Raw genomic sequence first — 11,229 nt, 5'->3', positions numbered from 1 at the left:
TAACTTAATATATATACATACTATACATACTTATATATATGTACTATATACTATATATACTTATATATATATATATACATATCTACTATATATACTATATATACTTAATATATATACTATATATACTTATATACTATATATACTTATATATGTGTATAACTTAATATATATACTATATATACTTATATATATGTACTATATACTATATATACTTACTTATATACTTTTTATTTTTTTTTTATTTTTTACCGGTTTAACCGGTCCGGTTCCGATTTTACCGGTTTAACCGGTTCCGGTTTCCAAAATATTGGAACCGAACCGGTAAACCATTAAACGGTTAACCGGAATCGGTTAACCGGTTCTACCGGTTCCGGTTTAACCGGTTCGGTTACCGGTTAAAACCGGTAATGGCAAACCGGTTGCCAGGTCTACTCCTAACTTAACAAAGAAATAAAATATCTTGAGTCATTGTTACAGAGCACAAAACAATGGCTTCTTCATCGCCTTCAAATCTCTCTGCAACTTTTCCAAATTCCCAAATTACCCCTCTATTTCCAATTCCATTTTTTTTTTTATTTCAACAACAATTACAGAAAAAATGCATTTAGATTATCATTATCTTGTTCCTCAGCAAAGCAACAAACTGGACCAGTGAAAAAACGTACATCTCAAAATACTAAAAAGAAAAAGAAGAATGTGACATATGCCATCTAAATAACTGATTTATATCATTTATTTTTAGGAAAATTGCCATATATTGCCCTGTACTGTCAAAAATAGTTTAAACATACCCCTCATTATACTTTCGATCTAAATATAACTCTCTCGTATTTGGATTGAAAGTATAACGTGAGGGAGAGGTATATTTGGACCAAAAATATAATGGAAAGAATATATTTAAATTGAAAGTATAACGAGAGGGGTATGTTTGGATAAAAAATAGCAAGAAGGATATATGAATTTTAAAGTATAACACTAGGGTATATTTGGATCGAAAATATAACGGGAAGGATATATTTAGATTAAAATTATAAAGAGGAGTACATTTAAACTATTTTTAATAGTATGGGGGTATATTTGACCCTTTCTCTGTTTATTATTTATATTTATTATTTATGTTGTCCTATAATGTTTTTAGCATTCCATTATCACCTATCTAAGAATAAGAACAGCAAAACAAATGGCTTCCTTCTGCTCTTCTCCTTCAACAATTTTCCCAAATTCATCAACATTCAATTCCCAAATTACCCCTCTATTTCCAATTCCAATTTCTTACAGTAAAAATGCACTTAGATTATCACTATCTTGCTTTGCAGCGAAGCAACAAACTGGACCAGTGAAAAAACGTACATCACCAAATACTAAAAAGAAAAAGAAACCTTCAAATTTTGAAGGTGAAATACAAGTTGAAGTTGAAGAAAAAGGGATACAACAGTCATCTGAAAGTTACCATCCTTTACCGTTACCTAAACCACCAGCTGGATTTGTATTGGATGACCAGGGTAGAGTTCTTATAGCTTCCAATAAACGTATTGCTACAATTGTAAGTTCTTTTTTTACTGCTAATACTTTTCGGTCATCTAGTTTACAGTATATGTACAACAACACCAACAACAACAGCCCAGTGAAATCCCACAACGTGGGGTCTGCGAGTGTACGCAGACCTTACTCCTACAAAGGTAGGACGGCTGTTTCTAAAAGACCCTCGGCTCAATAAAAGCATAGAAAGAGGTCAGATAATGCTAAGAAATTCAAAGCGATATGAAAATGCAAATAACGAAAGTGACACAGATAAAATAGAATAATCAAAGTACTAGTTTACAGTATATGTACACAGTGTATAAAATATACTAAATATACATATGCTATACATATCCATACACTATCTATAGAGACGAAGTGTACACTTCGGCCAAGTTTGGTAAATGGCCGAAGGGTACATTTAAGTAAGTTTCCCTTTGTTTATGTGTATGCTAAGCTGCTAAATTTTTTAATTAACATTATATAGTCAATCCTCTCTATAACAGCATCGTTGGATCCAAAAATTTTCAGCCTATAAGAGCATTGACATTTAAATGATATTTTGCTGTTATCGGTAAAAAAGATGCATAAAATCTAATTTTCATTTTTAATTGCCAAATTCTAAGCTTAATCACACTTTGTATAACGAAGGAAAATCGTTTAATGATCAAAATAGATATATTCATATAATATTTTTTTTATTGTAATAGTGTATTAAATGATCAAATATTTGGTCGAAATATGTACACTTATTATTGGCTGTTGCTGTTATAGGTGAAATGCTGGTATAGAGAAGTAAAATATTACGTAAAAAATCGGTTCCGAAAAAAGTTGGTTGTTATAGAGAGGTGCTGTTATATGCGGGTGCCGTTTTAGAGAGGTTCTGTTATATGCGGGTGCCGTTATAGAGAGGTCTGACTGTATAATAGTATAAAGTATGTGGAGTGTAAGTTTTATGCACGACAGTTAGGTCGCTTAGAAGCAAATTTCAGGTAAATATATTTTTTGACTGCTAATATTGTTTTTTATGTGTATGCTAAGCTGCTAAACTGTTGAGCTGGAAAAGGTAGATGAGGTGCTAATCTGAAATTGATATTATAGTATATGTGGATTGGTGATTTCAAGTTTTATGGGCTGAGAGTCGGGTCAATTAAAAGTAAATTTCAGGTAAACGTGTGCACTATCATGGGTTGGTAACTACTATTTAGGGGTGTGGTGGGATGGATGAGATTGCTCCACCCTTAACTCGAGGTCTCGGGTTCAAGCCCTAAGAATGCAGTCTGTTGGGGAGCTAATGGGCTTTATGCAAAGGCAATCTGGATTAGTCAAGCCAATAGGTGGCGGATATCAGATGATTATACAAAAAAAATTGGTTGGTAAAACTTGAAATCAGTTTGAAAAGAGAAAGGATATCCTGTTGGAGCAGTTTGAAAACGTTGATGTAAAAATTATTTACATTGTTGAGTATATATAACTAAATATATAATTGGGATGCGGAAGTACTTGACATTGTAATATTGTATCTGATAGAGACAAAATCTGCAGAAATGGTGCTATATGTTTATGTTGTGTGACGAAAAGGTAAAACAACCTGCTAGCAGTATGAACAGTCTGTGCTTTTATGCTTTTAAGTGATGGGAAGAATTAAAGTACAAATTTTAGGACTTAAAAACCTGCAATCAAGTAGTGAGTGACTTTGAAGATTATTTGTATCACTTACACTGCCTTACTGCCTTGGAGAATTGAACCAAAACCTTGAAGTTTCCACGCCAATTGAGTGACAAGTAATTGGCCTTATTTGGGAAATGATCTGCTACAATTGTCAATCTGATAAAACTATTCACTAATCATGAATAGAAGAGATTCGTTAAATAATCAGTTACTAGTTTGTTAACCGATGCAATACTGGGCCTTTCTGATAAACATAAACCTCCTCAAAAGTTAGTTTAACCGCAAAACATTTCATATATGGATTATCTATATAACTGCAAAACATCTCATATATGGATTATCTATTATTGAATGATTTAAAATGGTGTCGAGAAGAGAAAAAATATAAACTAGGTTACAAGAAGGCAATTCCCCTGTAAATGCCAGCATCGAGAATTTGGGATTTTTTTTTTTAGTTCTATTTCCCACATCTTTTACTTATAAGTTTTGGGATCCTGGAATTAGCATTCTGGCCTTTTCAAGAAGTAATTATTACATACAATATAGAGAAAAAAAAAAGGAACACATTTCTATGTCAGTCTGAGGAATGCAAGAGTTCATTGAGAAAAAAGACCTGATGTCAGGGAGCAAAAAGATAGTTCTATAGGTCTTTCTTTTTTGTCTTCCTTTCATTTTTTCTTTTGAAGTAAGAAAAGAAAAGGTTTGGACAGGCCATTTTCAATCTAACAAAGGTTTAGTGGAGTGCTCTAGCTAGGACAGTATTACATTTAAAACAACTCATCTCTTCTGAGGTCCAGGTTCAGTTACTGACAGAATGTAGTAGCTTCTTACAAAAGGAGGAGAAAATGCATGTGTACCAGTACTTGGTTTTTAATTTCCCGGAAGTTGAAAGTGTTTTTGTGGACACATAACAACGCCTGTTATCTCCTAATTCACTATATGCAACCACCTAAGATGACTTTTTATAGGTGCAAATAATCTTCTTAAATTTGACTTCTACGAGCAACTTCCTTAGTCACCTCACAATTAGTGCATGTGCTAGTGTATTTTCTTCTGCAGTAATCTTTCTCTTTGTCTCCGACAATTTAGTTATCTAACGGGCTTAGCAACAGGTTGATTCTACCAACAATTTCCCACTGGAATGTGTAATCAGGAGGGTTTTTAGAAGTACACGAGGAGAAGAATGTCTATTACTCTGTCCTGTTGATATGTAAGTGAGGTTTGTAGTTATCATTTGATATCTTTTCCTTTTTTCTGGCGGTACATTAAATAGAAGTTTTTGTCTCTGCAGGCCTGTTCAGATCTTAAAGAGCACAAATGTTGAGGGGTGGGCTGCTGTATGTCTGAACTAAACTTGAATTTCTGTTGTGTTTTTGGTGACATGCTAGAAAGAATCTTGATTGTCTATCTCATTTCACTTTCTTGACAAATGATTAGTATTTAAATGGATTTAATATATACTAATCTTGCACCTAACCTGCTTCCTTCCATTTGATTTTATATGCTGTTTTGTAGGTAAGTGATGAAGAAGTTGAAGCTATCCTACCCACTGCAGCCTATGCTTTAGCTAAGATACACATGCATCTGGTGTACAGCGGGTACAATCTCTAGAACTTCTTCTCAAGCCTGGTTGTTCTTTTATTTCAATTATCTTCCTGGCATGTATCAAATTCTGATTATACTTTTATGTGTTCTGATGTCATCTCGCTATTTTTATCAGATTCTGTTACACAGCACGAGGAGGATGTTGCTACACAGAGGATGACATATTTGAATTTAAAACAGGCAATGTTCTTGTCTTCATAAAGCTGCGTGTTACTGCACTCAATATCGTTACTATCTCCGGTCCAATTTAAATTTGTTTTAAACTTTAAAATTTGGTCCACAGTGTCGTTTTAGGAAACCAAGAAGACATTAATTTTTCCCCAAATCTTCAGCTACTCTACAACAACAACATACCCAATGTAATCCCACGAGGTCTGGGAAAGGTAGAGTGTAGTAAAAAAAATCAGTAAGATAATCAAAGTAGGAGAAACAACAGATAGTACATGTAATCAAAGGACATGAAACTATAAGAGAAAGACTACGACTACTAATATGGAAGGACAACTGAGACAACGCTCTAATACCTACTAGCCTTCTAAGCTGCAATTGTGCCATGTCATGTCTAATCACCTCTCCGCAATACTTCTTCGGCCTACTTCTACCTCTCCTGAAACCATACACCGCCAACCTCTCACACCTCCGTACTGTGGCATCCGTGCATCTTCTCTTGACATGCCCGAACCATCTCAGTCTCGCTTCCCGCATCTTGTCCTCCACTGAGGCCACTCCCACCTTGTCCCTGATATCTTCATTTCTAATCCTATCACTCCTAGTCTGCCCACACATCCATCGCAGCATCCTCATTTCCGTGACTCTCATCTTTTGTGACGTGAGAGTTCTTGACAGGCCAACACTCCGCCCGATACAACATAGTCGGTCACCACTCTGTAGAACTAATAAATGATTTTAAAGGCCTTAGGATAGATAAAGAGTAATTTGATGGGTACTTGGTCAAGTCATCCTATAGTTAATGCTATTAAATGGTTTTCTTAATGGGTGTGTCAAAACTGTAAACAATATTGAAATGGACCGGAGGTAGTATTGCTGAAGCTGTTCCGACCTTTTCTCTATGTTAAATATTAGAATAAAATGTATTTATATTCATGCCAGATACTTTTTTATTTTGGTTAAATCAATCCAAAATTCATAGTTGTGCGTTAGTTGTTAAACTTCGGATTGAAGATGAAGCACGGCTTAACAACTCAATGACATAACATAGATGTCGTTGTTAGTTGCTGGTGCATCTTCAACGTGCACTCATGACGATTATTATTCTTAGTGGTTGACTTTGCACTATAATTTAGTGATTTAGATGCTAATGTTAACCTTCAGCCGTGTGATGCTCCTACAAGATAAAATCTGATAAAGGGAACAAAAAGAGTGTTGCTGCTCATGGACAATTCACATGTTACTGTAGCTTAAAGAACAGTTCATACAGTGATTATTAAAATTCGGATCTGATTCATTAGCTATGTTTCCTAGTTGGTTTAGAACTTAGGCCATTATATTCTCTTTTGTTTGTTATCGTTTTGTAACAATGCTTTGTAGTCTAACTTAGACGAGGATTTATATTTTTGTTTTTGTACAAGATGAGATGTTTGTAATGACTTCTTGTCACTTATGAAGTTTTTAAGATCCAGTGGAGGACTTTAGGTTCTATGTTGGATCAACAATACTCTATAGGTGTTTCTTGAAATAGTTCATTATATGCTGTATAGGTGGCACAATAATGTATTTCAGGATGTGATGCAGAACCAACCAAATGTGCGGAACTATGGATTTTTACAGCTAAAGTTTACGTCTTCAGAATTCAAAGGACCATAGTTCAAGGCTTGAGTTCTTTGTGGCCTTTTCCCCCCTACTAATTTGTGGGGTTTACCAGTTCTTTTTGGGGGGTGGCAGATTGTGCGGAAGGCAGTAGGGGTTTAAACTTGACTTTGATCCTTAAAAAGAAGAGTCTATGCTAAGTGCGCTAATATCTTGTCCATGTGAATTTTTGGTTTTTCAAGCCATTGTTGAATTGTGGACTTTCACCTGATCAATTCTTTTCTATTCTTATCTGGATCTGTCATGATGGTGTATGGTTCATTTATGTTAGAAGGAAGCTTATTTATTTATGACCTAATGTATCTTTTGTAGTTCAAATCTTTGTTCTGGATAATATCCAATTGTTACTAAAGGTTGTCGCACTCTTACAGATGATGGTGAGGATGTAGATGGCTTGCCCAGTGAAGGCATAGAAATTACATGCTTCCACATGGTAAATTATCAATTGTCCATTGTATTAAATGTTCATTATTAAGCTGGGATAATAATTGAACAAAACGTGTTCTCTTGGTCTAAATTATGCACTTCAACCTGTGTCTAGACAACTACTGCTCCTTTTTATTCCCATTTTAATCCCTTTGCTATATGTTATCTTCAATTAATTTTGTTCTCTATTAACTGATTGCATAAGAACCTTCAAAATTTTTGAAGTTTCTCTTTTGTTCAAATTGATAATGGGAACTTTAAACCATGTTAAGGGCGTTAAAGATTAAAATACGTTTTTTGTTTTTTGTTTTCTGGTGTTTTCAGAAAAGCTGATACAACTGACTAATTTTTGAGAAACCGAGCCTTAATGAACATAGAAAAAGCAGAACAGTATAACCACACATGCCCCTACAACCTGCGCTACCTCACTCAACTTGTAGCTTAAGGAAGAAAGGGGCTGGCCAGATAGGGTTGGGGGTGGTACCGAGAGGGTGGGGCAGTTGAGTCGAGAGGGCGGGGAAGTTGAGTCAAGAGGGAAGGCAGAAAGGGACTTGGGGGCGACAGTCAATGGTGTATAGAGGGAAGGCAGGTTGTGCAATAGAGAGATTGGGGGTGGTCGATTGATAGTGTCGCAGGGGTGAGAGGGATGGTTGGTTAGAGAGGGGAGAAAGAGGGTGGGGGCAAGAGGGAGAGGAGGCAGGGTGTAGAGCTCCATTTTGTCTTCTTTTATTCTTTTGATAGCAATGGTGTTTGGGTCAACTTGCATGCACATTGATTAGCCCAACTAGTACTTGCTACCTCCCACCAGTATAAGACCCGAGTAACTTTGTGCACCGAGGCTTAATTTAGATGGAAAGAAACCACATAACTTTTTTTGTCTCTACTAGGATTTGAACCGCCGGTGTCTCATGATTTTCACCCTAAAGTAGAGAATGCATATAACAGAGGGTCCAAAGAAGCATTTACCTCTGTTTTTTTTTTCTTCTCTTTCAATAAGAAGATACATTGAAATGGATAAAGGCAGTATCTGTCTCTCCGTACTCTTTCTAAGATTGATCTTTAGGCCTGACACAACCATAAGATATCTCTGTTGTTAATATTTATTTTGCATTAAATTTTTGATTTTTTTTGTTTGCATTTTGTAAATTCCCATGTTCTAGCTTTTCCCCTCCAAGTCAGTTCTGATTCTTATTGTCAATGTTCATGATTTTTAATGAATTCCTCAGCAGCTCAAAAGTTATCTTTTGTCCCTCATTTTAAGTTCATTGCCAAAATGTCATGTCATGTATATTGATATTGATTTTCTCTTCGCAGGATGGTTCCCACTATATGATTTATACACCTTCGGACCCACTTCTCTTTGTCGCAGTGAAGGTAGAGAGTCATCTCTCAGTTGTATATAGAGGCTATTCATCTCTCATTCAAAAAGCAAATTCATCTTTTATTATGTCCAATATGCTTTGCTGGTTTCATCTTTTGTTATTTCCTCTTGTTTTAATTTGATAACTTGCATATTATTTCACATTGTTTTTGAAATTTTATAAGAAAATCTTTGCGTTACTTAATATTGCAGGACAAAGATGGTCAATTGCAGATTGCTGATGATGTAAGCATTCCCCTCATGGCCTGTTTATATCTTTTCAATAGCAATTTGTTGCTACAATACAAATATGAGTTATTTTATGTTCACACTTATTTTGAGCTTCATCACACACTGATAAAGAGCCCCCTTAGCTCCAACAAAAAGTTCTATCAACAACTATGTTGCTCGGACCCTTCACTTTTGCTGCCATACCCGTGTCCGACACGACACGACACCGACACTGACACCGGATTCGTATCGGATCTGGTCAAACGACATTGGATACTTTGACCAAATCCATGGACCAATCTGAGAAAAAATTTGAGGCTAAATTGAAAGAAACGGAGAGCTCTTGAAGAGTGGACACTTATTGTATCTAGAAGAGTTTCAAGTAAATGAACATAACTACAAAAAATTATTTTTGTTTTTTATTTCTAGGCATAGATTTAGTTATTTTTCTTATAATTTTGAATTATTTTAGCCGAATCCCCGCACCCGTATCCGTACCTAGATCCGTACCCCCGAATCTTAAAATTTAGATTATGCCGAATCCGACCTCTAGATCCGTACCCGTATCCGACACTCGACACCGAGTCCGAGCAACATAGATCAACAAGCAGTTGCGAATTGAAGGACAAACTTTGTTAAAACAATAGAAATGTAGGGAAGACGTTGGTGGCATTGTGACTGGGGTGTCAGTTAGAGAGGTTCTTACAATGTCTATTCAATCGAGCAGCATTCTGTTTTCTTAACTTCTTAAGGAGAGGAAGAGAGAAGCTAAGACGGTGTGTGTGTGTGTGTTGGGGTGGGGGGGGGGGGGGGGGAGGTTACCAACAGTGAGTTTCTATTTAAAAATTGTACAAAGAAGAGGTAGTGAAGACCACCACTCACGGAGTAGAATTTAACCCAATAGAGAGAGGAAAGGTGAAAGAATGGTTGTAAAGTACAATAGCTGAAAAGGAACAGTGGGAAGAAGAGGTAGTGAAGACCACCACTCGCGGAGTAGAATTAACCCAATAGAGAGAGGAAAGGTGAAAGAATGGTTGTAAAGGACAATATCCAAAAAGGAACAGTGGGAAATAGTTGAAAGTGTTCTGCAGAAGCACCGGAACAATGTGAATTCCAAACTGTCTCCTTGTGTAGCAATCAAGTCCAAAGAAGGGTGAAACAGAAAACATCAAAGGTTAGAGACTTATTTAGTCTCGTAAGAAATATATATAAGATTATTATTGCTATTGTGCTCTTAATAGATTAAAGAAGGTACTAGACAAGCTGTCTCAACCCCTCAGAATACATTTGTTGAAGGTAGAGAAATCTTAGATAAGACACATGCTTTACTGAAGAAAGGTGCCATGAAGCAAAGTGTTCAATAGCAGATATATGAGATCAACAGTCTCGGTTTTATCTCACCTGAGCGGTATGGAATATAGTTGGGTACTTGGCTGAACAGCATGGTGGTAAAAGTGGCATATCAAACTCCTGCTTATGATATATATAAAAAAATATCCTTGTTTCTTGGGGCAACTTATTTCTGTCCCCTAATAGCTGCCACTGTTTCTTGATCGTACACTTTTCTCTTAGCTTGAACTTTTTCCAGTTGGCATGTATGTTACAATGTCTATATACTTTCCTGCAACAGGAACTCTTGGAAGACCCGGCCATCATCAGCGCCATAGACGAGGAGACTGAATTTAATGCTTTAGTGGTATGTACATTATACTTTAGTTAACTTATAAAATTTATCAACTACTGAATGTTCTAATTGATGTCTCATTTCGCAGGAAGAAGAGGCTGCTCTTCTTGAATCTTTGTTGGGGGAAAGAGATTAATTATATGACTTGCTTTAGGTTTTGACATTTTTGGAAATTCTTTTTGTATTGTATTTTCATTTGTGAATAGTTAATGCCTAGATCATTAATATGTTAAACAGCCTATTTTTGTCCCTTGATATACCCAATGGCAGATGTAGCTTATTATCAACGGGTTCAACCGGACCCAATATTTCAACATGGAGCATGGATATATAGTCTTCTGTTCTTTTTTAATTGCACTTTGTTTAATGTGAAAGACAAAAAGTACGTAACAAACAATGATATTACTTGCACTTTCATGTGAAAGATCATAGTATAGATACTGATAAGAGCAGATACATTAAAGTTTAAATGTATAGTTGACAATTATGGACAAGTTAGAGGTGCTAATTATGTATTATTTTAATGCCTAAATTTCTATATAATTTTATATATTATTTTATTGGGATAGAATGCGTTATAATACCACGTGTGTTAGCAATACGGTGATCGTGTTCTTTTAATGTAAATAATTCATATATTACGACAGTGTCCTTTTAAAGTAAATAATTCATAAATTATGATTTCTTCATTATTAATCACCCATAACAATTCTCTCATCATTAATTATCATATAAATAATTCACTCATTTGTCCAACTTTTAGTCACCAATGCTCTGTAATTAACTTCCCTTTTGGTAATAAAATCTTTTATTTACCCCCAAAAAATAATAATTCCATCATTATAATCTCCTCAAGTGAAACCAAAACCCTTACAACTTGAAAACGTGGCACATTTATGGCCAC

At 35.5% G+C, this 11,229-nt stretch overlaps 1 protein-coding gene across 1 annotated transcript; it reads left to right on the top strand.

Moving 5' to 3' along the window:
• The first annotated feature begins 1,128 nt into the window (after nucleotides 1-1,128).
• LOC132614548 (uncharacterized) lies at nucleotides 1,129-10,677 on the top strand. Its single transcript, XM_060329017.1, has 10 exons — nucleotides 1,129-1,543; nucleotides 4,305-4,402; nucleotides 4,484-4,529; nucleotides 4,708-4,790; nucleotides 4,913-4,977; nucleotides 6,996-7,057; nucleotides 8,365-8,424; nucleotides 8,624-8,656; nucleotides 10,272-10,337; nucleotides 10,414-10,677. The coding sequence occupies exons 1-10, from the start codon at nucleotides 1,181-1,183 to the stop codon at nucleotides 10,459-10,461; spliced, it is 924 nt and encodes a 307-aa protein (XP_060185000.1). The 5' UTR covers nucleotides 1,129-1,180; the 3' UTR covers nucleotides 10,462-10,677.
• The last annotated feature ends 552 nt before the right edge of the window (nucleotides 10,678-11,229 follow it).

The sequence above is a fragment of the Lycium barbarum genome, chromosome 10, assembly GCF_019175385.1.
Source record: "Lycium barbarum isolate Lr01 chromosome 10, ASM1917538v2, whole genome shotgun sequence".
Lineage (NCBI taxonomy): Eukaryota > Viridiplantae > Streptophyta > Magnoliopsida > Solanales > Solanaceae > Lycium > Lycium barbarum.
The sequence above is the reverse complement of the archived record's forward strand: the minus strand, read 5'-3'. Positions and strand labels throughout refer to the sequence as shown.